Source organism: Neofelis nebulosa, chromosome 4, assembly GCF_028018385.1.
Source record: "Neofelis nebulosa isolate mNeoNeb1 chromosome 4, mNeoNeb1.pri, whole genome shotgun sequence".
Taxonomy (NCBI): Eukaryota; Metazoa; Chordata; class Mammalia; order Carnivora; family Felidae; genus Neofelis; species Neofelis nebulosa.
The window spans coordinates 149147238-149175115 of NC_080785.1; the positions used below are offsets into that span (position 1 = coordinate 149147238).

Below are 27878 nucleotides of genomic sequence, written 5' to 3' on the forward strand. Positions count from 1 at the left end.
AAATCCTTCTTTAAGGATTTATCTCTTTTCCTATCAGTGCAAATTCCTCCATTCATTCATTCATTCCTTTCCTCAAGAGATGTGTGTGTTTCAGCCATTCTGTGCTGGGCCTGTGCCACACCCATGTGAGAAACAGAGGGAAACAGGATATGCTCCCTGCACTAGAGGTGTCCATGGTCCATGAAACAGCTAGTTCTGCCTCTGAATCACCAAGGGCCCAGCAAGGGTGATGGGCTCTGTAAGAGCTACCAGGGGCCATCTTACAGGTGGTTGTGGGGGAGTCAGTGAGGGCTGATGGATGCTGAGCCTTGGAGGGGACGGCAGGAAGGGATGAAACTTCAGGTGGAGGGGACAGTGTGACCCAGGGAGACCCAGGGACAATGCTGATGAACTCGGGCATCTCTGAGTGATCCAAGGAGCACATGGATAAGACCTCCTCACTTGGCTCCTGGCCTTCACTGGAGGTTTCTGAACAGCTCCCAGGAAGGTCCCAGGGAAGGGACTGTAAGAATCATACCAGTAGGCCTAGCCCCAGGACAGTCCTCCAAGGCTCTGCAGACAGCTCTTGCCTTGGCCTTGAGAGCCCCGGAGAGGGGCAGTCCCCAGTGCCCCCTCCCTCTGAGCCAGCTCCAAATGAAATGGAAATGGGAGGCTCAGGGCAGAGAAGAGAGGGCACTGAGGAGCCTCAGGGCCTTGTGGCAACCAGCCCAGAAAGTTTTGAGACTGAAGGTGCTAGCCCCAAGACCAGATGCCTCCCGAGCCTCTCCCCAGCCATAGTAGCAGACCAAACACTAGCCCTACCCTCACATCCTGAATTGCCTTCTCTGGCAGCCGAACCTCAGAGATGGACAGCCTCATACTAGCTGTTCTTCTCTGAATGAGAGAAGCCTGTCAGAGCTATAGGAGCAGGGCAAACCTGGGCAAGGCACTCTGCCACTTTGAGTCCCACCCAGACGCCATAAAGGGCTGCCTCTGTGAGGGCTGGGAGGGGTGAGTGAGGACAGGGAGAGCCCACCTGGGTCAGCTTCAACTTGTTCTCCCAGGAGTTGATGCGCTGCTCGAAGGGCTTCTTGTAGGGTGAGAAGGACATGCTCTGGGTCATGACAATGTGGTCATCAAGCAGCTGTGAGGCCTCGTCTGGGCTCTTGAGGATGTAGGTCTCTGTCTCCTTGTAGGGCAGCACATTGAACAGGATGGTCGACCACTCCTTCTCCATCTTGTCCAGTGCCTGGGGTGGGGGGTGAGTCGAAGCTGGGTCCCAGGAAGGAGCTGGCCCACATGCCGCATGACCAGCACTGGGCAGGGAAGAGCAGGCTCTGTCCAGCCTTGATCGTGGCCCTCTGGTAAATATTCTCTGCTTGTCTGGTTAACAAATCCCCCGTGGGCCCTAGTCCGAATTTAAGGCCAGCTGGTATGCACACACGTGCTGCATGTATTGAGAGGAAACTAAGAAGTTCTGGTCCCAGTTCTAGCCCTTACTGGCTATGTCACCCTGGACAGGTGCTGAACCTTTCTGAGCCTTAATTTACCCATCTGTTATCAGCTCTTTCCTGGGCCAAGAAGTATTCGAGAGGAGTAAATGAGTAATAACAACGCACCAAGCACTTTATGTACATGATTGGTCACCAAATAGAATGCACCTCAACCCCTGAGCCTAGTGAATGACCCCAGGGATGGGGCCCAGTACTGTCAAACTCCTATGCCTTCAGGCAGGGCCTGCTGGTGGCCACCCACCTGCTCAATGGCGTATTCCTTGCCAGCCACCTCTGCCACCTTGCTGATGCTCTCGATGTGGTCCTGCAGGTTCATCTCGAGGCAGCGGGCGAAGGTCAGGTTGGCCTTGGGCCTGACATTAATGTTGATCTCATTGGACAGCACCTCCCAGTGCCGGTTCCGCATGCCAGGGTTGCGTAGCCCCTGGATCAGTGGGATGTATGGCTTGAACTCCTCGATGCGGGCCCTGATGTCTAAGGCCACTTCCTGGCAGGCTGCCAGGCAGAACAGGCAGGTGTGACAAACAGCCAGCACAGGCAGGGAAAGAGGGGACAGGCCGGCTTGGCTGCCTACCTGGGATGTCCTTGAACTGCTTCACGCACTTGTGCATGGTCTTAAAGGACTCGATGACATTCTTCTCCAGCTGCTCAGAGTCGATGGCTGACAGGGGGTCATTCATCCAGCTCTCAGACCAGCGCAGCCAGTCAGAGGCTGTGGTCCAGAGATCCAGGAAGGGCTGGAACTCCTTCACCATCCTGGAGAGCTTGTCGTACTACAGGGGCAGACGAACCAAGGCTGTCTTGGGGTGCTTCCCGGTCTCTGTCCAAACTTGGGCCAGGTCCCCTCCCCCTCCTTACTCCTAGCTGCTGTCCCTGATCCTGTCCCCATGAGCCCTGGCCTGGCCTCCCTTCTTCCTGATGCGCACAGGTTCTGGGCTCTGAGTGGCTCAGCAAAACCTTCTGCCTGGTTCCAACTGTCCCCTTGCCCTGAGGGCCAGGGCTGAGCTATTCCCTCTCTGCAACCTGCTCAGCCCCACCCCCCAAATGTCAGGGCCCTGCCACCCAGGGCCCAGCTGGGTTCAGATACGGCCACAGACGCTGTGGGCTCTTCCTTGAGCCCTGGGGGCTGCTGGCTGGAGTGCCACAGGAGTCCTACATTGGTGATGGGCAAGCCGAAGATGCGCTCCCGGTTGTTGTACAGCATCGCTAGCTGCTGGCAATCCTTCAGCTGCTTTTTGACCCGCCGCACCTCGTTGGCAATCTCGTGTGCTCGTGCAATCTCCACATGTGTGGTGAAGCCAGCTACCACCAGCTGTGGGCCGAGGAGCTGGGGTCAGAGGCCTCTGGGGCCCCAACCATGTGCATGCGTTTCCCACCCCCCACCCCCCCCACACACACACACAGAGGCCCGAAGTTCCTAGGCGTCAACACTTCCCAGTTCTGGGGGCACTTTCTTCTCCTGGAGTGAACAGCTTCCTGGCCCATCACAGGCAGGCTAACCGCCCCAGGGTAACACAGCAAGGTCAGAGGGAGACCCAGTACCCTGAACACTGTGCCCATTGCCGCCCGGGGCTCAGAGGACACAACAGAAGAGCTGGGGCTCTTTGCAACCTTGAATTTTCTGGACCTTGCTGCCTAGGCACCCATCCAGCCTTTCAGCCCATTCTTTCAGCTGTTCTTTCATCCACCCACCAGTTCATCCACCAAACATTGCCATAGCCCCTCCTGCATACATAAAGCCAGGCCTGGGCCCGGAGCGCATGTGCGGTGGGGAGCGAGTCCTAGAAGACCCCTCAACTGGCCCCACCTGCAGCCCTTCCAGCTTCTCCTGGAAGTTGTTCTGATCCATGATCTGGATTTTGCGGAACTTCTCCTCATCTTCTATATGCTGCTGCTGCACGATCTCTATCTGCCCAAGGATCTTAGAAGGCCAGTTGCTGGCAGCCCATCTGGATGGTGCAGGGATGGAGATGGGGGGAAGGTCACAGCTGAAATCATAGGGTGACCAGGCCAGACAGGGACACCCAGGGTTAAGGGGAGAATGGAGGAATCCAGGCGGCCGCTGGAGCCAGCCAGGGCCAGTAAAAGTAGAAGTGAGCTGGAGGCAGCCATTGCCACCATCAGGGTTGGAGGCAGTCCCTGCCCTGTGACTGGTCTGGGAGCTATGCTCAGCATCCAGGGAGATGCAGGTCCAAGGTGCCCAGTGCAGTGATGGGGCAAGAGGGAGAATGGGGCTGGAAATGAGAGAGGCGATGCTGAGCTTCCCTCTTACATTCTAGGGTCTGGAGGGGCCTTACCTCCCATGAGACAAAGCAACAGCCTTTAGTCTCTATTTCCTTGGTGACCAACCAGGGCCACCAGGCTAACTTCCTTCATATCAGACCAATTCCCTTTGCCTGGCTGATGTGGGGGCCCTGTAGGATTCGAGAATTCTGCCTAAATCTGGCCTAGCAATGCTGACCTTGCGGGAAGCCCACCCTGGGCACCAGGATGCCCTGGAGGGTTGATGCTTGGGGCTCTTGGCAGGGTTCCCAGGAGATAGTTCCAACCTTTCCCAGGCCCTGACATTCTGAAGGCACCCCTAGTCTGTGAGGCAGGGCAGACAAGGGGTTTCTGGGAGCAAAACTCCAACCTAAAGCCATCTCCCACAAGGCTCTTGAGTTGGGTGGAGACAAGCACTCCTCCCCAGGGACTGACCACCGGTCTGACTTTGCCTTCACTCAGTGCTCCCAAGGATCCCAAAGGGTCCCTACCACAAACAAGGGGATCCTAGGCCCATGTGAACATGTGTGTGTCAGGCTGACAATGGTATAGAGAATGGAGACAGGGTGAGGGGGCAGCAGGGTCCCTAGGCCAAGAGGTTTAAATGATTTCCTTCTGCCCCATTGGCCACCTGGCCCTGGCCCTGGCCCATGTGGAGCCATGGTCTCTGACAACTTGGCAGGCATTTCTGGTATAACCACACAGCCTGTGGCCTCAGGGATATTTGAGAGCCATGCGTCTCGGCACCTCTTTCCCTACCCTCTGGGATGGGAGCCAAGCTCCCACTCACTTGTCATTGAAGTCTTCTGTGCTGAGGTTGTAAAGGAATTCATCCATGACCTGGTAGTCGTCCATGACCTTCACAATCCGCTCCTGCATGGACAGGTGGTAATGAGAACTGCGTGTGTGGGACCCCAAAGTGGTCAAGTGCTAAAGAAAGGCTGCTCTCTTCCAGAGAGGCGAGGCCTGGAGTTGGGGAGCCCCAACCCAGCCCCCAACCCATACCTTCTGTCTGGCCTCCCAGACAGCATGGCTCTGAACGTCCACCATGCATCCAGCCTCATGACCCTCCAAACCTCCATCTTCTGGGTCTACCTCACCTCCGGCCTCCCGGCTCCTGATCTCCGAGCCCCCAGACACCAGCCTCTGGTCCCTCCTACACCCGCCTCACCTCTAGCCCCACCAGCTTCTCAGGGATGCCCTTCATCCACTCGCGAAGCTCAGCCAGCTCCTCGATGCTGTTGGGCTTCTCATAGATCTTGCGGCTGATGCTGCGAAACTCCTCACAGACCTGGCGGTGAGAGGAGGGGCTAGGGAGGCCATGCACCCTCCCTGGCCATTCCTGGGGCCTGCTCCTTCTTCCTGGACCCCCGTGTCTCCCAACAGGTAACTGCCGCCACCCCGCCATACCCTGCAGCTGACTCGCTGGGGAGCCAAGGTCCCCCCCCCCCCAGCCTCCTGTGTCCAGTGAACACATGCATGGGACTCCTGAGGCCTGCACTTGCATGCCCTCAGTTCCCTGAAATGGCCTGTCTTTGGGAGGGGTTCCCAGGTCTTTCCAGGTCTATGGAGAGAGCTAACAGTACCCATTCCCTGAGACCTTCCACATGGGATGCCTCTCCACAGACAGGGTCAAGGCAGGGTGACTTCCAGATCCTCCCATCAGCCTGGGCATCTGCAGACACCCTGGCCCTGCCTAGGGACACCTTGTTCCTGGGAGTTCACCCAGTATGCAAGAGTGCATGTGCTGCTGCAGTCACCAGGGCCAGGTGGCTGGGCACTTACATTGTCCACCTCCTTGTGCAGGTTCTTGGCCAGGATGTCCAACATGGAAGTGGCCAAGGCCTTGCGCTTCTTGGACAGGCTCTGCTTGACATTGTCAACGTTGATGTAGAAGGGCCCAATGACGACACTGCTGGGCAGCGAGCTGTCCAGAATCTCTTTCTCCCGCAGGTGGGTAAGCACCACTTCCCGTACCTCCTCGGCTGATGGGCACTGTGTCTGGTAGGCCCTGTGGACAGTGGGCACACACGAGGGGCAGAGGGTGGTAAGTGGGTGGCCCGGTGTCACACCGACACACAGACACCCTCAGATGCATGCACGTACTTGAGGAAGGTGGTAATGTCATTGTTATTCAGCTCCAGATATTTTTGGTATTCCCTGGCATAGGCCTGCAGTGGGATCATGGCCTTGCGCACAGCATTGGCGATGACAGCCCGCAGCTCCTCCACCAGTGGCTCGTGGAGCCCCACGGACTCCAGCAGGGGGTCGCCGCTGATAAAGATGTCCTCCATCACCAGCTGTGGAGCCAAAGGCAGGGGGTGAGCCATGGGGCAGGCAGGTGGGCAGAGGGGTTGGAGATGAGACCCGAAGCCAGAATGGGCAGCAGTGCAGCCAATCACAGACAGCGTGGTGGGGGTCAGGGAGAGGGTTTGCTGTGGTGTCTCTGAGAGCGGGCTGTGGACTAATATAGGGCTGGAAGCCTCATGAGCCCGACCAAAGGGTAGCGTCTTCCTCTACCTGGGCCTGACTCGGTCCAGTGCCCAGGAAAGGAGCAGACAGGGCCACCAGGTCACCAATGGCTTTGGCTAACCAGCAGGGGAGACAAGAGGGGCCTGAAGTTCCAGAAGCTCTTGGGCCCGGAGCAGTGGGATGTACGTAGGTGTGGTGATGAGCAGGGACTTCTGACAAGGGGTCCTGACTGTGGAGGTCAGTCTGCACCCACATCTTAGCTGAAGAGAGAGGCCAGGAGCTGGGTGGGATAAAGAGGGTGGAATCTGGACGCGAACGGCTGTGACAGGGGTGGGTGAGTGAGCCCGGTTTGAACAGTAGGTTTGACACTTAGGCGCTTTGTGCCCTTATGCTAGACCTCTCCAAGTCTCACAACAAAATGGAGATGCTAATGGTTCTCAGGGCAACTTGTAGTGAGGAGTAAGTGAGCCATTCAAGAATTAAAGGGCTGAGCACACTGCCGGCCAGGTGGGAGGCCCGTACGAAAGCTGAACCACTGTAATACGGTTAGCCTGCAGCTCAGTAGCCGCTAGCAGCCAGGGCAGCAGGGGCCCTGGCCTCGAGCTACAGTTGTACCTTCTCCAGCTGGGGCACCGTGTGCGTGGCCAGGATGCCCTTGTCGAAGAGGTTGAGCAGAGATGTCTCAAACTGCTCCAGTGACGTGCTATAGTGCACCCCTGAGCTATCCAGCACCAGGTCCACAATGAATAGGGGATTCTTCCGGGGCCTGTGGGGCAATGATTGGGCTGACGGTGGGCAGGGGCCTGAGGAGGTCTGCAAGCAGCAGACCCAGCCCTCTGCCCTTCCTGCCAGCATGATGGCTCTCAAGCTTCTCCATGCATGAGAAGTGCCTCCTCCCTCCTCCCAGAAACCTGTTACCAGAAAAACACTGGTAACTTAGTTACCAAAGCCTATTCCGTTTCTGCCACTTGCCCAGAGGTCCACTGGCACCAGGGAGATGGAGGGCTCCCCATGCGGTCCTGAGGTCATCAGGGCAGGTCGGCCAGACTATGGGCCCTTGTGGCCCCTGTGCTCTCCCTGGGAGGCACCATCTTTAACTTCAGATGCCCACCACACACCAGCAACCCTCAAGCCTAGATCCCAGCCAGGCTTCCCTGCTGCACTCTAGACCACCCTCCTGGACCTTTAATGGGCATCTCAAACATTCTGTGTCCCCTAACTCCTGCCAGCTCCCCTCAGGGCTCAGTGCTAGCTGCGGACCCCAGGAGTCAGCTCATCTCCTCCCCTCCCCTCCTCCCACTGCACATCCTCCTGCAGCCCGGCCTATAGCACTGCCACCCATGCATGGCCCCAAATCTGCTGCCCTCAGATCCCAGCCCCCTCTGTCATCTCCCTCGTCTAGCAATGGTAGGAGACTTGGTCATATTGTCTTCTGCCTCACTTGTCCCCACAAATCCAGAGCATCGTTTAATCAGATTATAACTCCCCTCTGGTGGCCGCTAACCAAACTTAGAATAAACCTAGCCCCGGACCATGACCCCAGGAGGCTCTGTGATCTGGCCTGCCACTGCAACTTCTCCCATGCCATCCTGACCGGCCTTCCCTGCTCCAGCCATAGCTCTAGCCTTTCCTTCCTCGACCGCCCCGAGTTCTTCCTCCCCCTCCGAGTCTCTGGTCCCTCCACCGGCGCCCCTCCTTAGCATCTCTGCAGCCAGTTTCCTCACAGTCTCAGGTCTTCATTCAGATGACCCTGAACCCCTGGCAAATTCCCCTGCCCCACCCAGGGTCTGTCACACCCCCTGCCAAGATTGGCCATGACCAGCTACTGATTCATTTGTTTGCAGTCTCCTACCCGTGAGAGTAGGAGTCATGCGTCTCTTATTCCCCTAGAACCCCACCTGGTTCATGGCAAGTACTCAAAGAGTAACTGCCGACCGAGAAAACGAAGGTCACCAGAGACATGCAAGCCGGAGCTGGTGGGACATTCCCTGGCTCTCCTTGCCATCCGAGACCTGGCAGTGCTGGGCACCCTCATCTTGGCTGCCCTCCTCCCCCCACCCTGCACCAGCCTAGCCCCTGGGGCCTAGCAAGGAGTGGCAGTGGGGTCACCAGGCACCTCCCCCAACCTGTAGGGGCTGTTGATGAAGTCCTCGCCCCAGACCATGTCGTCAGCGCAGTCGAGCACGCTGCAGCAAGCGTCGCTGATGAACTGCGAGAAGCTGGCCAGTGAGTCCTGCACCAGGAAACGCAGCGTGTCCTGCAGCATGTACTTGATCAGCTCCATCAGCTTGCGCAACTTCGACATGAGGTACACCTCCCAGTTGGTTTCGTAGAGGTTATACCAGCCCTTGCTCATGTCACGCAAGCTGCTACGCATGGCCACCTTGAGCGTGCTGATCCAGCTGTCCTTTAGGAACATCTGCACCTGGAGTGGCCATGGGTGGCATCAGGCGGCCGCCCCAGGAACGTGCTGCCCACAGCTACGTGCATTTCTGTGCTGGGGCGGTCCCAGGACCCAGATGACCACGGAAGGATTTTCCCCCACCCCTACCAACCAGCACCCTCCTGTGACCCTGGGGACCAGGGATGCTCTGGGGGAAAGGGAAAGGGGACAGCAGAAACAGGACTTTTCCTCCAGCTAAGAAAGAGACAGAGACTGAGACACAGGAAATGAGCAGAGAAAGAGAGACACAGAATGAAACAGAGAAGAGGAGCTTTTCTCTGGACCATCTGGTGATGATCCCCCACAAGGCTGTACCCTTCTTCCCTCACACCCCAATTCTTAGGAGGTATGTGGGGTTCCTGCTCTCCTTTCCAATACAAGGGGTCTGCTTCAGAGGCCACCAGGGTTGGCTGGAAAGTGACTACCTTGGGCTTCCTTTCTTCTCTGGGATGAGCCATCTTCCTGGGAGCACCACCCCCCATCCTCCCACAAGGTCTAGGTTTTAAAGAGAACAAGAGCCCACAGCCTCACCACTACCCAGTCAGCTCCAAGGCTCTGGCCTGTGTGCAGCCCTCCGTGCCCTTGATGACCACGCACCTGAGAGAAGGTCTGTGACTGAATCTGCTCAAACTCTTCCAGGCGGCTGTACTTGGAGAGGTTTGAGTGGAACAGGGACATGGCAGTCACCTTGTTGCACTCAGCCCGCACCTTGCTGAGGGCCGTGATAACCTCTGGCCGTGTAAGCAGGGACACAAAGGTAAAATCTTCTTTCTGCTCCCGGAAGGGGTACTTGGGAACACTCACCAGCCCTGCAGGGATGGCGGTAGAGGGCCAGTGTCAGATTGGCCTGGGACAACATCAGGGGTGTTGATGGAGAGATGCAACTCCTGTCTCCTCCCAAAGAGACACCCACGTCCCCAGAACCCCTCTTTTCCCAAGACCTTCCAGAGTGGCCCTACAGCTTTGCAATGAGCTGCCCACTCTGGGTGAGTAAATGAATCCCCTCCAGGCCCCTCTGGGTCACTGACCCCTTTGAAGTGCAGGAGAGTCACAGACCATCTCCCCCTTCACTCCCACCCATGCTGCAACATAACCCAGCACCAAGCGAAGGAGATGTGGGCACCAGGACCCTTGGAGTGCCCACCGCCCATGCACTGCCCCAGCTTCCTGGGCATTTCACAGGAATGAAATTCACGGGCATCAGGGAACTCAAAGAAAGGAAGACTTGGGGGAACTAGTGTCCTACTCTGAGACTCAGTCTGCCACAAGTCAAATGGGGCTGTAGCAATGCCACCTGCTCCTGCTACTGGAGGAAGGGCGGGAGGTATGTTCCTCAGTCAGACCATCAGAGCCCTTTCATCCATTTCTCAACAGTTGCTGTTCTAGTACACATTTACCTGGCTCCTTCAGCCCTGCTCACACTACTGGTTTTTAAAGGAGTCTTCATTGACCCCCACCCCGACCCTAGCCCTCCAGGCAGCTGGAGAAGAAGCACGGTGGGTGCTGTGAAGGGAGGGCAGGAGGGCTGTGGCCAGGGGGGTGGCCATGGGGTCTTTGTCCAACGCCCCTCACCTTGCCTGGGCACCTTCTCCTCCTCCTTCTTAGGCAGGGTCACGTAGGAGAACATGTCAGGCTTGGAGGAGACAATCTGGTCAAAGTTGATTTTGTTCATGCTGCGCTCATAGTCCAGGTTCACTTCTCTGGAGAGATTGCTGAGGTGCTCCAGAACGCTGCCAATGGAGAGGGGGGACAGGGACGTCAGGGGGCTCCATATATCCTGTCACCCCCACGCTGTGGGCTGGCTGGGGCCCACTCTCCTCTAGCGTTAACCTGTGGGCATGAGTTTGGGGCTTCCCTTCCGGATTCATGAGCACACCTCCCACCTGGCCCCCGGCCACTAACCTCCATCACCCTTGTCCCCTCCCTCTTTCATGCCACCCCCTCTTCCCCATCACATCAGTTCAAGTCTGCCTGTTTTGCTTCTCACTTCTCAATGTCATCCCGACAAGGCACCCTCCCTGCCTGGTGCCCTCACTTTCACCCCTGCCCATTCCAATCCACTCCCCACAAAACTCAAGTATAAGCACCTCCTTCTCTTGCTAAAAATCCATCCTGGGTCCCTGGGTCCCTGGGTCCCTACATCCTAGGATAAAGCCAAACCTCTTCCTGAGCCCCAAGAGGCGCTCCAGCCCCTGCTTGTTCTCCTCTCTGGTCACCCCACCCCAGCCACAGGCAGCGCTGAGCTCTCACCTCATAGCCTTTGCATACACTGTTTCCTCTGGTGGCCACACCCTGGTTGACCCACTCCTACTTCTGCCTGACCAGCCCAGGCTCCCCCCTTAGGGTTTCTATCTAAGACGAGCCTTGCCCCCTCTGGACGAGGGCAGCCTCATTTGTGCCCCCAAAGTGCCTCCCCAGTCCCAGTGCTCCTGACCCCCTAAGGGCATTTCTTTCATTCATTCCATTCATTCACTGTTGTTCCCTCAGTCAGCATCCTGTTCTCCCCTTACTTTTTCCAGGACTCAACTCAAATGTTACCACCCCAGTGAGGCCTTCTCTGACCATCTAATGTAAAGGAGCCCCTCCATGATATCTCTGTTCCCTTGTCTTTCCTGGTCTCCACAGTACCTATCAAAACCCTGAATCACCTCATTTTCTTATTGTGTGTCTTCCTGGCCAGACTGAGAGCCCAGGAGGGCAGGCCCTTCATGGGGTGCGTTCACTGCTGTGCCCCTGTGCCTGGCACAAGAGAGACACTTGTCACACACATGGCTGCCTGCCTGACATCCACTTCCTCCTAATTGGACCTGACTGCTGCTCTAGAACTCTCTCCTCTCTCACTGGACTTCGAGGAAGCTGACAAGTCTGGGTTAGCTCTGGGTTATCTCACCTGTCTAAGCCGGTCATGGTGGAGCTCAACCTGCTAATTGGCTTAGGAGTGGGAATGTGACTCAGTTATAATCAACAACTGACACCGAGCTGTAAAATCAAGCCCCCTTGTCCCATCTTCCTCAAGACAAATGCTTCAGAGTTCCCTGTGAGATCAGAGGCAGTACTTCTCCTAAAATCACATCTCTGCCCAGCTGCTTCCTCCATTACATCCTGTGGCCTTCACTCCCTTAGAGATGTCTCCTGAGAGGACTTCATAAAGAACTCAATTGTATAAGAATCCCTCAAACCGGCTCTGCCTCAAGGGAATCCAATCTACGGCAGGACTCAGTGGACTCTGGACTTTGTGCTTCGGAAACTGCTGCTGCCATCCCGCCTGGGGATGAAGCCAGCACACCCTGGAGACAGCCCCGGCACACTAAGCTGGCACATCCTGCACCCAGTTCCTAGTTACAGGCAAAACAGTGGATTCTCCTACTATCTAGGCCAATCTGAGCCCAGCATATTTGTTATGAAAGCCAAACACACTGCCAATGATACAAAACTCAAGAAATGGAATTCTGGACCACCAAGGTAATGGTGGCTACATCAATTCCAATTTCCCATCATGCTCTAAAAAAAAAAAAAGGAAAGAAGGGAAAAAAGAAAAGGACAAATAGTGCTTCCTAAACCCTCACCTTTAGCATAAGCAGAATAAAGAAAATGCCCAAACTTCACATTATCTTTAGAAGAATAATCATCTGTTCCCAGTGAGCTACTACTCACCCTCCCGCTGCCAGCCTGCCTGGAAAACGAAGGCTGTCTGAAAAAAACTGTGCAGAAGAGGGGAGCAGTGGGAGCCCTAAGCTTGGTCTAAGATCCTACCAGCAAGACAGAAAGTCCACCCCAACTGCAAGAACACTGACTGAGTTCTGGAGAAGCAGAGCACTTAGGACAAGGAAGGGGCCTCTGTGCTTGCATTCAAGGTAACATTTTTCTTTTAAAGTTTCTTTATTTATTTTGAGGCGGGGAGAGGGGCAGAGACAAGCAGTCTCTGCGCTGTCAGCGCACAACCCGAATGACAGCGCACAACCTGACATGGGGCTCAATCCCACGAATCCTGAGGTCGTGACCTGAGCCAAAATCGAGAGTCAGACGCTTAACCAACTAAACCACCCAGGTACCCCCAAGATAATATTCTTTGAAAGGCATCATGACATTAAGGGGAAGGTAAAAGAAGAGGAGTACTTTGGAGATTGAAGGGTGATAGAAAAGGAAGCAAAAGTAAAAAATTAGAGTCTTGCAAGATAAGAGAGAACAAACAACTTGGAGGACAAGCCCTCTCTCCAACACACACACACACACACACACACACACACATCCACTTAAAAAAACAAACGGGGGCATCTGGGTGACTCAGTCGGTTAAGCGTTTTAACTTCGGCTCAGGTCACCATCTCACAGTTCGTGGGTTCCAGCCCCACATCAGGCTCTGCACTGTGCAGAGCCTGCTTGGGATTCTCTCTTCCTCTCTCTCTCTCTCTCTCTCTCTGCACCCCCTCCACTTGTTCTCTCTCTCTCTCTCTCTCTCTCAAAATAAAATAAACTTAAAAAAAATTTTTAATAGTTTGCTATCCTAACAGAAGAGGGCGCCCTGAAACTAGGAATCTTGTAAATCACCCCAAATCCCTGAACTGAATAGGTGAAAGTAACCACATTTACATAAAGCTACTGAAAGAGAGAGCACCTTCCCTGATGAAAATTCTCACCTATCCCTCAAAGAAAAAACAAAGACAAAGCAAAGGAAAACTAACTTCAAACTGAACCAAATATCTTCACACAAGTATGTGGGCATATGAAAAATACCTTGAATCCGAAACTCACAACTAAAACACAGAAATGGGCAAACAGCAAGAAGATGGAGGAAACAAAATTATCTCTGGAAGGAAGGCAAAATTATGAGGTGCCTACGGAAGAATAAAGTCAAAAAATTTAATAAAGTAAAAAAAAATTTAATAAAATACATTGAAGAAAGGAATATAACCAAGAAAATTAAAATAAGGCAAAAAAAAAAAAAGAACTAAAAGGGACAGAAAGTGGTTAAATTAGAAATAGGTAAAAAAGCAAAGCAAGATAGATAGATAGAGATATATAATGGAATCTGATAAAGAAAAACTGGATAAAGGAACACAACTAATATTTAAAACTATAATCCAAGAGAAATTTCCAGAAATAAAAGAATATCTCAATCTATGTATTTAAAAGGCCCATGTTGTACTAAGGAAAATTGACCCAGAATGATCAACTCTGAGATGTAAACTAGTAAAATGCTTAGACTTTAAAGATTGTTAAAAAAAACAAACAAAAAACACCAAGGCCTCCAAGCCAAAAAATCAAACAACTTTCAAAGGAAAGGGAGTGGGACTGGCATTGGGTCTCTCAAAATCAACATTCAAAGCAAGGCAACAAAAGAGCAGTATTATAAAAAAAACCCAAAAACTCAAGCAATAAAAGTGTGAACCAAGAACTTTATTCCAATCAAGTTGTTTGTCAAGTTCTAAACATGCAAGAACTCTAGGAACACTATAGCCTTGAACCCTTTATGAGGAATCTACTAGAAAAGTAGCTTCATCCAACCAAGAGACTGGTGAGGTTCAAGACATACTATCCCAAAATATGGTACAAAATATGGTACCTTGGCATCTTGAATGTTTTAAGCTGGAGCAGTTTGAGAAACGGCCTTCCCCGGAAGCAGGTCAGAAGACCCTCATGTAAGAAGTGCCCTCCTTATACCCAGAGCACAGGACATCCCTAACTCCAAGATGGAGTGATGCCAAGTGGAATCCCAGTGAAGAGGCCTTGCTAAGTTTTCCTCAGTTTACTACGCTTAGCTCATATCTTTTTGTCTTGCCACTATCCCCACAACTTTCCACTTTTCATCAAACCTAGTGTAGGTTTAACTTCCTCAGGTCTTCATTTCTTTAAGAAGGTTCCCATGTTAAGGGAAACATGTAAATTTGCAAGCTCTTCTTTTGCTAACCTGTCTTGTATTACAGAGTCCCAGCCAAGAACCTAGAAGGATATAAAAAAGAGGATTGACCCCCTACCCCCCTTACCCTCCGCTACTGGATGATGGGAGAAATTTCAGAAGAAAAGGTTGATACACTTAATCCACTTAATTGTAGATTTAAGACTAAAACAGAGATAAGAGCTGCTGGCTGTCTCAGTCCATAGAGCAAGCTGTGAGCTTGAGCCCCACATTGGGCAAAGAGCCTACAATCAATCGATCAATTTTATTTTTAAAAATAAAAACAAAACAAAGATAAGTATGAGAGTGGAAGAATATCATATTAAATAATAAGGAGAAAAAAGCAACTAAAAATGGGAGGAGAAAGGAATGAGGAAAGTAGATTAAAGTCAAGATTGTTACAAAGGAACACGAAGGGAGTCGAAGGATACCACTGAAACCTGACAAAACAGATATTAACTAGTTAAATAAGAAAGCAGGGGATTCAAGGCACTATAAAAGGTTTAATACAAAAGAAACCACCAAAATAAGGCACAAATATTCCCAAATACCAAAAGAAATTTAAAAAGTGAAAGAACAAAGAAAATACATCATGCAAAGAAGGAAATACAGAACTGAGATCAAACATACCAGCTCTATAAATAAATGTGAACGTGCTTAACTCACTTATTACAAGAAAAAGATTTTTAATCTCACTCACAAAGTAAGATCTGGCTATATGCTAATAACAAGAAACCTATGTAAAACAACTAACTCAGAAAGGCTAAAAACAGAGAGCTGGGAAAAAATGTATCAGAAAAATGGAAATAACAAAAAATCAGGTTACAATTCTGATATCAAACAAAGTAAAATTCTGATCAAAAAGCATTTTACCTGATCAAGGACACTTTTTTTTTTAGTTTATTTATTTATTTTGAGAGAGAGAGAGAGCACGTGTGCAAGCAGGAGAGGGGCAGGGAGAGAATCTCAAGCAGGCTCTGCACTGCCAGCACGGAGCCTGATGACACGGAGCTAGAACTCACAAACTGTGAGATCATGACTTGAGCCAAAACCAAGAGTCAGATGCTCAACTGACTGAGCCACCCAGGCACAGTCCTCAAGGACATTTTTTAATGCTAAAAGCCACAATTAGTAATGATAGTGTAACACACTACTCTCTGTGGGCAAAAATAAGTAAAGACACAGAAGACATAAATAACATAATCAATAAGATAGATTTTCTGGCATATATGTATATATAAAAACTCTTATACCCTAACTAGAGGGATACACCTCTTCTCACATGCAAATGGGACATTCAGCAAAAAACTGACTATATATTAGGTCACAGAGAAAACATCAGCAAGTTCTGTAGAGTAGAAATATTATAAATAACACTCCCTGATCTCAATGCAATTAAAGTAAAAATTATTAACAAATTTTAACAAGTCCTTTCCACATGGAAAATTGTGAAACCTGTTAAACAATTCTTTTTTTTTTAATGTTTATTTATTTTTGAGAGAGAGACAGAGAGGAAGAGGGAGTGGGGCAGGGGCAGGGGCAGAGAGGGACAGAGGATCTGAAGTAGACTCTGTGCTGACAGCAGAGAGCCAGGCTTGAACCCACAAACCGCAAGATCATGACCTGAGCCAAAGTCAGACGCCTAACTGACTGAGCCACCCAGGTGCCCCTAAACAAGTCTGTAATGAAATGGGAAATACAAACTAAATTTTTGGAATTAAAAAAATGAAATACTACATATCAGAATCTGTGGACTATTTTTTAAGCATTTATCAGAAGAAAGTTCATTAGACACATTTATAAACGCATTTATAAGCAAGAATGTAAATAAGTGAATTAAATTTCTAGTGCATGTGCACACACACACACACACACACACTATAAACATAACAAAATACAAAATACAAGCCAAAGCAAGGGACAAGAAAGGAAATAATAAAAGTAGAAATTAATGAGGTAGATGTAGAAAACAGTCAAGTTAATAAATCAAATTCCTATTTTAAAAAAATTAACACACCAAACAAATCACTAAGTAACTCAATAAAGCAAAGAAAGGGAGAGAGCATAACTCTACACAATAAGAAGTGACAGCATGTTAACTAACTAGAATTTAAACAAAATTTGAAAAGAAAAAAAAAGGAGGTGATAAGGGGAAGTCAACATTGAAACAAAAAAATTGTTAAATCATAAGAGACCACTTTGCAAAATTCTATGCAAATGCATTTTAAAACCTAGAAAACATGGATGATTTTTTTAGAGAAAGAAAGTATGCCAAAACTGACCCCCAAATTGGGAATATAAGCTTAAATAGACCAATTCCTACTAGAGAACTATCCCACCAAAAACATTATGTCCAAATGATTGCAGAAGGGAATAACCAGATAGCCTCAATACACCAAAAATTGCTCCAGAGTATGGAAAATGAAGGAAAACATCAACATTCTTCTTATGAAGCAAGCCCCAAATCCCCTGCTTTCTAATTTAACTTGTTAATATCTGTTTTGTCAAGTTTTAATGGTATCCTTCAACTCCCTTCATGTTCCTTTATAACAATCTTGACTTCAATCTACTTTCCTCATTCCTTTATCCTCCCATTTTTAGTTGCTTCAAACCTGATAGAGACAGTATGAAAAAAATTATAGGCCAACATCCCTTCCATCAATGCAAAAGTTCTAGAAAGCATGCTAACCAATAGAACCCAACAATACCATATTTTAAAAAAATGATACGCCATGGCCAGATGGGATTTATTAAAGGAATACAAGATTGTTTCAATATTAGGAAATCAATTAATATAATATACAATGTTAATAGATCTAAGGAGGAAAATTATATGAATATCTCCATAAGTACTTTATTATTATATATATATATATATATATATATATATATATATATATATATATATTTTTTTTTTTTTTTTTTTTTTTTTTTTTTTTAGAGAGAGAGAGAGACAGAGACAGAGACAGAGCATGAACAGGGGAGGGGAAGAGAGAGACACAGAATCTGAAGCAGGCTCCAGGCTCCGAGCTGTCAGCACAGAGTCCGATGCAGGGCTTAAACTCATGAACAATGAGATTATGACCTGAGCCGAAGTCAGACACTTAACCAACTGAGCCACCCAGGCATCCCTCTCCATAGGTACTTTTAAAGGCTGTGATAAGTAAACACTTAAGAAAATAGAAGTTTCAATGGATACATTAAATAAAGTCCCAAAGCTAGCATTTTCTTTTTTTTCTTTTTTTTTTAATGTTTATTTTTTGAGAGAGAGAGAGAATGAGAGCAGGGCAGGGACAGAGACAGAGAGAGACCAAGATAGAGACAGAGGATCCAAAGCAGGCTCTGCACTGAGAGCAGAAAGCCCAGTGCAAGTCTTGAACTCACAAACTGAGAGGTCATGACCTGAGCGAAAGTCAGAGGCTTAACCGACTGAGCACCCAGGCACCCCTAAAGTTAGAATTTTCTTAAGGGGGAAACTTACTAGAGGTACCTCCACTAATATTAGGAACAGGTAGGGATGCCTACCATCTCCGCTACTATTCAATATTGTACTGGAAGTATTAGAAAATGCAATTAAACAAGAGAAAGTGATTAGAGGAATAAGAACTGGAGAAGAAAAAGTAAAATTCTATTTACAGGTAATGTATACTTAGAAAGTCCTGGAGAGGGGCGCCTGGGTGGCTCAGTCGGTTAAGCGGCCGACTTCGGCTCAGGTCATGATCTCGCGGTCCATGAGTTCGAGCCCCGCGTCGGGCTCTGTGCTGACAGCTCAGAGCCTGGAGCCTGTTTCAGATTCTGTGTCTCCCTCTCTCTGACCCTCCCCGTTCATGCTCTGTCTCTCTCTGTCTCAAAATATAAATAAATGTTAAAAAAAAAAAAATTTAAAAAAAAAAAAAAAAAGAAAGAAAGTCCTGGAGAGGGGTGCCTGGGACGCTCAGCCAGTTAAGTGCCCAACTCTTGATTTCAGTTCAGGTCATGATCTCACAGTTTTGTGAGTTCAGGCCCTGAGTTCGAGCCCCATGTTGGGCTCTTCACTGACAGTGCGGAACTTGCTTGGGATTCTCTGTCTCCCTCTCTCTCTGCCCCTCCTCTGCTCGTGCTGTCTCTATCTAAATAAGCAAACTTAAAAAAAAAAAAAAAGAAAAAAGAAAAATATAAGAAAACCCTGGAGAATCAATAATAAAACACATTCAAACAATTCAGTAAGGATTGTTTGTAACAGGATATAAAATTAGCATACAAAAATCAGTAGGAGCAATAGTAGAGAAAATCCCATTTACAATAGCAACAAAGAAGACAAAATAATAAGAAATATGCAAAACCTACATGAGAAAAATGTAAAGCATTCCTGAAAGACACAAAAGTAGTCTTTTTTTTTTTTTTTTTGAGAGAGAGTGCGCGCATGAGTGTGGGAGAGGGGTAGAGGGAGAGAGAGAATCTTAAACAGTCTCCACACTCAGCATAGAGCCCAACACAGGGCTTGATCCCACAATGTTGATATCATGACCTGAGCTGAAATCAAAAGTCGGACACTCAACCAACTGAGCCAAACGGGTGCTCCCAAAAGTAGTCTTGAACAAATGAATGAACATTCTTTGTTCTTGGACAGGACAGTTCAAGATTCTAAAGATGTCAGTTATATGTAAGGTAATTAAAAAATATAATGAAACCCCATAAAAAATACTAAGTGTTTTTAAACTGGACCTAGAGGATTTGATACAAGGCTCATGGGAAAATAAGCATGCAAATTCCAATCAAAATCCCAACATTTTTTGCAAAAATAGAAAAATCCATCCTAAAATTCATATGGAATCTCAAGGGACCCAAATAGCCAAACGATCTTAAAAAAAGAACAAAGTGGGAAGACTCACACTTCCTGATTTCAAAACTTACTGTAAAGCTGCAGTAATCAAAACAGTATACTGCTGGCATAAAGACATATAGACCAAAGGAATAGAATAAATAGTTCTGAAATAACTTCTGGAATATATATGGGTCAAATGATTTTTTACAGGGGTGCCAAGACCATTTAATGGGGGAAAGAACAGTCTTTTCCACACATTGTGCTGAGAAAACTGGATATCCACATGCAAAAGAAGAAAGTTGGACTCTTATGTAATACCATATACAAAAATTAACTCAAAATGGATCAAAACTCTAATGTAAGAGCTAAAACTATAAAACTCTTAGAACACATCGGGAAAAGCTTCATGATACTGGACTTGGCAATGATCTCCTGGCTATGACAAAGGGAACAAAAGAAAAAAAGACGAATCAGAATTCAGCAAAAGAAAAGCCTTGTGTCCTGGTAACATAAAGGACACGATCGACAGAATAAAAAGGCAAACCATGAAATGGGAGAAAGTATCTCATATCTGATAAGGGATTGGTATCCAGAATATATAGACAACTCATAACACTCAACAACAAAAACCAAACAACTAGATTCAGATATGGGCAAAGATAGTTAATAGACATTTCTCCAAAGAAGGATCTACAAATGGCCAATAAACACATGAAAAGATGCCAACATCACTAATTGTTAGAGAAATGCAAATTAAAACCAAAATGGAATACCACTTCACATCCATTTGGATGACTATTATACAGAGAAAACAACAAGAAAAGAAACGTTGGGTGAGGATGTGAAGAAATTCGAACTTTTGTGCCCTGCTGGTGAGAATATAAAACAGTGCAGCTGCTAAGGCAGCTGGATGATGGTGTCCCAAAAATTAAAAATAGGGCTTTGCAAATACTGCTGACGCCACCAAGAGCTGCCCTGTGCCACCCCGTCACGGTCAACTCCATGATGGTCTTCGACATTTGCCATCAACCATGAGCCCTTGGGCCACGTATCCTTTGAGCCATTTGCAAAGTTCCAAATATAGCCAAAAACTTTTGTGCTCTGAGGACTGGAGCAAAATGGATTTGCTTATAAAGGTTCCTGCTTTCACAGAATTATTCCAGGGTTTATACGCCAGGGTGGTGGCTTCACATGTCATAACAGCACTGGTAGCGAGTCCATCTAGAGGAAGAAACCTGATGATGAGAATTTCATCCTGAAGCACACAGATCCTGGTGTCTCATCCACAGCAATTGCTGGACCCAACACAAACAGTTCCCAGTTTTTCATTCACACTACTAAGACTGAATATTTGGGTGGCAAGAATGTGACCTTTGGCAAGGTGAGAGAGGGCATAAATACCATGGAAACCAAGGAGTGCTTTGGGTCCAGTGATGGCAAGACCGGCAAGAAGCTCACCATTGCCAAGTGTGGACAACCCTAATAAATTTGATGTGTGCTTTCTCTTAACTACAAGACTGTTCCTTCTCCCATATGCTCATAATAGCCTATAATCAGTGCTCTCACTGCAGCTCTTTGGTTCCGTGTTTTCCTTACCCCCCTTCAAATCTAGTTAGATTGCAGAGTTAACATTATGATTATGAAATAACATAATGCTGTTTACAACAGCAACAAATAGAATTATCATATGGATAGCTAGTCCACTTCTGGGTATACACCCACAAGAACTGAAGGTAGGGACACAAGGAGAGATTTGTACACCTATACTCGCATTGTGCACAAGAACCAAAAGATGGAAGCAGCCCAAGTGCCCATCAACAGATGAAAGGATACCTAACATGCAGTACGTGCATACAATGGAACATTAAAAGGAATTTTTTTCCTTTGAATGGAAAGAGATTCCGACGCACACTACAACGTGATGAACCGAGAAGACACTGTGCTCAGTGAAATAAGCCAGACACAAAAGGTCAAATCCTGTACGATTCACAGAGACAGAAGGTAGAACGGTGGTTGCCAGGGACTGGAGGGCAACGGGAATAGGGAGTTACTGTTTAACGAGTACAGAGTTTCGCAAAGTTCTGTGGATGGATGGTGGTGATAGTTGCACAACAATGTGAATGCACTTAATTCCACTGATCTGCACACTTAAAAATGGTTAAAATGGTAATTTTTACATTATGTCTATTTTGCCATAGTTTTAAGAAATAACTAGTTAAAACAAACAAATAAAACATGCCAGAATAGCCAAGAAAACACTGAAAGGGAAAAGCTACAAAAGTGGGGGCTGGTCCTACAAGACATTAAAAAATGCTGTAAAACATCCATAATTAAACCACAGTCCAACTGCACAAATAGACAAATGGGACAGTGGAAGAGAGGAGAAAGTCCAAACATAGACCTGACTGCATCTGAAAATTACTGTATGAAAAAGGTAGCATCTTGAATCACTGGGACACAGATGGAGGTTTTAATAAATGCTGATGGGTGTTTAATAAACCACTTAATAAATGCTGGTCATTTAGAAAAAGATAAAATTGGATCCATACCACATACCATACATAAGGATGGGCTCCTGGGTGGCTCAGTTGGCTAAGAGTTCAACTCTTGATTTTGGCTCAGGTCATGATCTCACATTCATGAGACAGAGCTCTGTATCAGCTCTGGGCTGAAACCATGGAGCTTGCTTGGGATTCTCTCTCTCTCTCTCTCTCTCTCTCTCTGCCCCTCCCACACTATTGCTCACATGCACTCTCTCTCTCTCTCTCTCTCTCTCTCAAAAATAAATAAATAAACATTAAAAAAATAAGGATGGAACAAGGATATGAAACCATGTAAGTACTAGAAGAAACCCTCACGGTGGGGAAAGGCCATCTAACTGTGACTCAAAATCCAGATGTAATAGAAGAGATGATTAACAACATTGATTAGATAAATATTTTACAAGTTATATTACAAAAATTACCACAAGCAAAGTCAAAATACAACTGACAAACCAGGAGAAAATATTTACAACATACATCACAGATGAAGGATATCCCTAATATAGAAAGAGCTCAAAATCAGAGGGAGGAAAAGCCCAAAAGCCTGAGAGAAAAAAATGGGCAAAAGACATGAATAGACGAGTCACAAAAATATGTAAAAGGTGCCCTTAATCACATGAAAAGATGGAAAACACGTATCAGACTGATTTACCTTACTTATCTTCCAGACTGGCAGAAAATCACACAGCATGACAACAGACTCTTGGCAAGGCTGTGGGGGGAATGGCGCTCACACACTGCTGGCAGGTAAGCGAGATGGCACAACGCTTGCGGAGGGAAATTTGGCAACAGCTGAAAAACTACATCTGCTCTTATCTTTTGACCTAGCAATCCTGCTTCTCGCAATTTACCCTGAAGCTATCCCCAGGACAATATGAACATATAAATGCACAGGGTTTTTCACTGCAGTACTGTTTGTAATCGCAAACGGTCGGAAATGACCTAAATGCCTATATATTAGAGAACGGTTGAGTGAATGATGGTACAGGGCACATTCACACAATAGACTACTATGCAGCCATAAAAAAAGGATGAAGGAAATCTCAGTGAACGAGTAGGGATTGATGTCCAGGATGTATGTAAGTGAGAAAGGCAAAGGACAAAAGGGTATCTACAGTGTGCTGCCCTTCAAGTAAGAAGGAATGGTGTATAAGAAAATATACATGCTCATTTGTACAAGAAGAAATACAGAAAGGATAAGCCAGAAGCTAGTGCTACTGGTTAACTATGGGCATGTGGTGGGGACAGGGTGGACAGGGAAGATGTGGATAGGATACAATGAATGGGGGTGGAGAGTGACAGATCCGAGGATACCTTTATGAATATTACGTATCAGTGAGAGAAACAGATACACAGAATATATACATTATATACATAAAACAAATGGACCACCACCACATTGTATTTCATCAAATAAACATATCCCACTGAAGGGGGTGGAGAACTAAACCAAGTCGCTTGAATATAGCGACATTAATACTAAATGCCCCCAGGGTAAAGAGACAAAACCTTACTTAGTAAGGTTTTTCTTCCAAAGAGTATGAATTAGCAGTTTGAAATTACTTTCTGTATATTCTAGGACTGAGCAAATAAATATACTATGAACAATGGGAGCTAGTTTTCTTCTATAAGTAAGAAATATGTATAAGTGAGAGTGAGCCATGTGGTGTTGGGGTCAATTTGAAGGTATCATTAGGAATCCATGGTTTTTAACAGACAGAAAGAATTAGACATGGGTGTGTGTGTGTGGGGGGGTGTAATATGCAATTTAATGCAATGTAATATAATAATAGTATAACATAGTATAATAATATATATATTCCCCAGATTTGTCTGGCCTAAGAGCCTCACAGCAATGATTTCCCAGTAGCAATGAGCATATCTAACGCCCAGATCTTGGTTTTTAAACTCCCCCACTGAAAGGAACCAGGGGTTCTTGGAGAAATAGCTGATTTCAGGGCTGGGTCTGGAGAAGTACAAGATGAGCCCAGCACTTCTTGCTATGCCCCAAATTAAAGACATACTCAAAGAACGATAGGAATATATCAGCTTGAGGAGGCTCTCTCTGGCCAAATCTGGGACAATTTGGGCACCAAAATAAAAAACAGTAGTAACAGGTTCTGTCCCTTTGAATAAGAATCCATGAGTTGATACTGATAATGAGAGATCTGGAGATGAAAAAGCCATGACTTGGGGCCAAGAAGTCCACAGTGCAGTGGGCAACGTGGCCCACAGGTGAGCACGGAGGGAGCATTGCCCTCTGGGCTCCTGGAGGAAGTGGGCATAATGAAGGGTCTAGTGGAGACTCACGAGGGCCCTTTGCGCATCCGGGGTGTGCTCATGGCCCACTGCTTGATCTTGCTCAGGCTCTGCTCATTGATGAGCTGGTGGCCCTCAGAGGGCATGCAGTCCACGTACAGATTGTATAGCAGCAGAGCCTCTGTGTTCTTGCGCAGGGCGTTGGCCTGGACCACACGCTGCGTGAACACGCGTGGGTCCTCAGCGCAGAAGAGAAGCTGGATCCGAGGCACCCAGTACTGGCAGGCGAGGAGGGGGTGCCTTCCTGGGGCCAGGTGGGAGAGAAAAGGGAACACACAACACAGTCAGACTCTCTAGGCTGGAACACTGGGCTCTAGCCTGACTCTGCTACTGATGCATGGTGGCCCTGCACAAGTGGGTTCTCTCTTCTGACACCCTGTCACATCTGCAGAATGGGTATGACAACACTCCTCTCCCTGCCCACCTCACAGTTGGCCATGGATGGATGTGAAAGTGCTTTGTAAACCATAAAGATCTGTGCACAGACAAACAGTCACACAGGGGCGGCTGCTGAAGTGCCCACTCCTCGCTGCCACACTCAAGGTAAACATCACTAATTGATGGGCCTTGGATGCCTTCTCTGCATCATGTTGCAAGTGGTACCATCAGCTGCTCAGGGCAGGCATATCCAATAATGGCCATTTGCCCTTCCTGGGGTCTCTCTCTGAATGATGGGTCCTCTGGTTTTCACTGGCCAGGGGACAGACAGCCACAGGACATACAGAGCAAGGAAGAATTCAGGCCTGATGTGGCTGTGCCATGGGTGGGGGGTGGCCTCAGTCATGGTCCTGAGTGGGGGGTCTGCATGGGGTGGGGCAGAGAGCCTGTACCTTCAGCGGTGACCCCTCCATTCAGAATGGGCTTCCCCGTCTCATCTCGCACCAAGCCGTTCTCATCTGTCTTGTGTACCAGGTACAGCTTCTTCTCCTTGTCATAGTCCAGGACACCGACATCGCACCATTCATACTTCAGCTTCCGACTTTTGGGGTCCTCTGAAACAGAAGGAGAACCCACCAGTGCTCTCTGCTGTAGGGTGGGTAGGGGACTCTGTGTGGGCAGCAGGCGCAGGGAACGAGTCTCAGTGGCCACTGGTCTGGCCTCCCTCCCACCAGGATGATCCCTTCTAGCTCCAGCAAAGCAGCGATCCTGCTTCCTCCCAGCTGAGCTGGCCTCTGGGGAACCCCTGGTGGCAGGAGGAGCCAGAAGGACCAGACCCCTCTGTCTCTGTGCTCTGCATGACCCCATCAGGATAGACAGAGACACAGGCCAGCAGGGCTAGAACGGGAGGCAGGAAAGCCCCAGGCACACAGAGACCTGGTGAGGATGTAGTTGTGAAGCTCATCATGTCTGAACTGGACCCCTTCAAAGTGACCAAGACCAGAGTGAACCCCTTCCCATGGGCTGCATGTGGCAGTTGAACCCTTAGGCCCCTTATATCAGGACAGGTCAGGTCAAGGTAAAAGATTGCTACCCTGCAGTTGTCCCAAAATGGGCCTCAGGGCCTGTTGGTCAGGATGGGCCTTCCACTCACTTCCTGGACTGCAGGCCTTTGCACTGCTTCTCCAGCTCATCTCCTGCCACCACCTACACTTTTGTCTCTCCAGCCATACTGCATGTCTGGCTATTCCTGTGACTTTGGAGCTTACTCCTGCCTCAGAGACTTTGCATTGGCTACGCTCTCTGACTGGAACAGTCTTTGCTCAGGTCACCTCATTGCTAGTTTGTTCCTTGCTCAAATGGCTTCCCCTCTGAGAAGCATCTCTGCCTCAAAGAGTCCCTTTGCCCCAGGCACCCTCTGACTTGTTAGCCCATTTGTGTCCCTCACAGAGCCTGAAGTCATACTATGTATGCATCCAGTCCTGGTTCTGGTCAGCCTCCTCACACCTTTTAAGGCAGAAGTGCCTTAAAATAAGCTGATGGGTTCTACAGCCTGGGTTGAGGAAGAACAGCTGGAACTCCAAGGAATTGCTAACATGCTGGCTGGATGCTATATGCTTCTCTTTGGAAAATGCTCTTTGGAAAATGCTGACCTGTCTTGGCTCAACTTAGAGAAGATGATGTCACAAGAAGGCACCAGCAGAAAACCAGAGGTCTCTGGCAGAAATGCTCCCTGCCAGCCCCCCTCCCACCAGTGCCACTGCCCAAGGCCAGGGCCCACATGAAGGAGGGCAAACAGAAGCACTTCCGGGAGGCTGGTACTTGATACATTTAAGGTTAATGCAGCCCCCCCCCTTTCTGGTTTTATTGCCAGGAATTGGAGATCTGGGAACAATTGAGTTAAATTATTTTTGTAATTAAGTCCAAAGTAAAGGGAACATTCTGGGCTTCTTGTCTAGTTCAGAGAAATTGATTCCAGCATTAACATGTTTTTAAATCGAAACATAAACTTACAGCCTGCTCAATGGACTTACTATGGGGCCCCCTGGAGGCTGAGAAGTCTTAAAACCAACCAGCATGGCTCTCAATCCTGGGCAGAGTCCATGGGGGTTGGGGGGGCACTCCCCGTCCCAAAGCAGCATGTCCACCACGGGGCAGGGAGCAGAGCAGCCCTCAGCCCTGCACAGAGGGGCAGCCAACTCCAACCTCCAACTTCATAACCCAGATCTTCCTCAGATGCTCACTCAGAGGCAGCCAAGGTAGGTCGACCTGGCTCAGTTCCCTACAGCAGCAAACACAGCCCCAGGGCAGATGTGGGGCCAAAGGAGGGACAGACACAGACAAAGCAGAGATACAGCTCATCTGTGGGACATCAGTGCAGGTATGTGTGTTGGGGCGGGGGGAGATAGTGGCTGTGAATGGGTGATGGGAGGTGTGTGAGTATGTGTGGTGAAAACGTGTGTGAAGTGGGGGATGGTGTGTGAGTATGATGGTAAGTGTGCTTGTGAATGTGTGTTTGCAAGCAGGTGTGTAAGCATGAGAATGTGTGTTGTCCATGCAGAGGTGCAAGTTGAGAGGCCATAGGTAAAGCTAGAGCAATGGTGATTTCTAGGTGGCAGGAAGGAAGGCTTGAATTGTGTCCCTTGTACACATTTGAACATTTCCAACAAGCATGCATATTTTTTATTATCAATAAATCAAAGATTTTTTTAAACACTAGACACCATCCAGCAGTCCCTTCCCCAACCCTCCCACAATGTCATCCCTGGTCCTTGTATTTTTTGACTCTATATGGCCAGCCCCTTAGTCTGTATCCCAGCTGGGAGGCCTCAAAAGGTGGGAGCCCTCCCCTCCCACAGCTGCTAGCCCCTAGGGCAGCCCAGAAGTCAATGGTTGGGCTGCTTGCCAGACAGGGATGGTACAGACCAGGATCCTGCCCCCCACCCATGCCGGCCCTGCTCACCATGACCTAGGATGTCATCAGTGGGCAGGAGGGCTTTTCCAGGGACAGGTTTCCTGTCCTGAGACCCTGGCTCCAAGCCCATGTTGATCCACTCACTGGGAGTCCGGCAATCAAACTCCTCATTGTCAAATACCTGGAAGAAATGGGCAGAGGTCAGGAGGAGGCAGCTCTCCCCTAAAGGGGCCAAATGGGTTGGGTGTGTCAGAAGATGAGGGTGCCTAAGTAAGTCTTCTTCAGATGCAGAAGCTACAGACTGAGGGCCATGGGGCTGAATGTCTCCCCCACTATTCACAGGGGCCTGTGGGGT

The 27878-nt window shown here is 48.5% G+C and overlaps 1 protein-coding gene across 1 annotated transcript in view; it reads right to left on the bottom strand.

The window, feature by feature from the left end:
- The window catches only part of DNAH1 (dynein axonemal heavy chain 1), a 78470-nt gene that overhangs the window by 40083 nt on the left and 10509 nt on the right, over positions 1-27878 (bottom strand). The window contains exons 6-21 of the mRNA XM_058726697.1: positions 27572-27704; positions 25062-25223; positions 24223-24475; positions 10243-10400; positions 9268-9479; positions 8354-8652; positions 6843-6993; positions 5862-6055; positions 5541-5766; positions 4927-5046; positions 4546-4628; positions 3301-3442; positions 2650-2805; positions 2068-2266; positions 1735-1988; positions 1016-1228 (exon numbers count right to left, since the gene is read on the bottom strand). Of these exons, the coding sequence (XP_058582680.1) occupies positions 1016-1228; positions 1735-1988; positions 2068-2266; positions 2650-2805; positions 3301-3442; positions 4546-4628; positions 4927-5046; positions 5541-5766; positions 5862-6055; positions 6843-6993; positions 8354-8652; positions 9268-9479; positions 10243-10400; positions 24223-24475; positions 25062-25223; positions 27572-27704 (2955 nt within the window). The remainder of the gene's footprint in view (positions 1-1015; positions 1229-1734; positions 1989-2067; positions 2267-2649; positions 2806-3300; positions 3443-4545; positions 4629-4926; positions 5047-5540; positions 5767-5861; positions 6056-6842; positions 6994-8353; positions 8653-9267; positions 9480-10242; positions 10401-24222; positions 24476-25061; positions 25224-27571; positions 27705-27878) is intronic.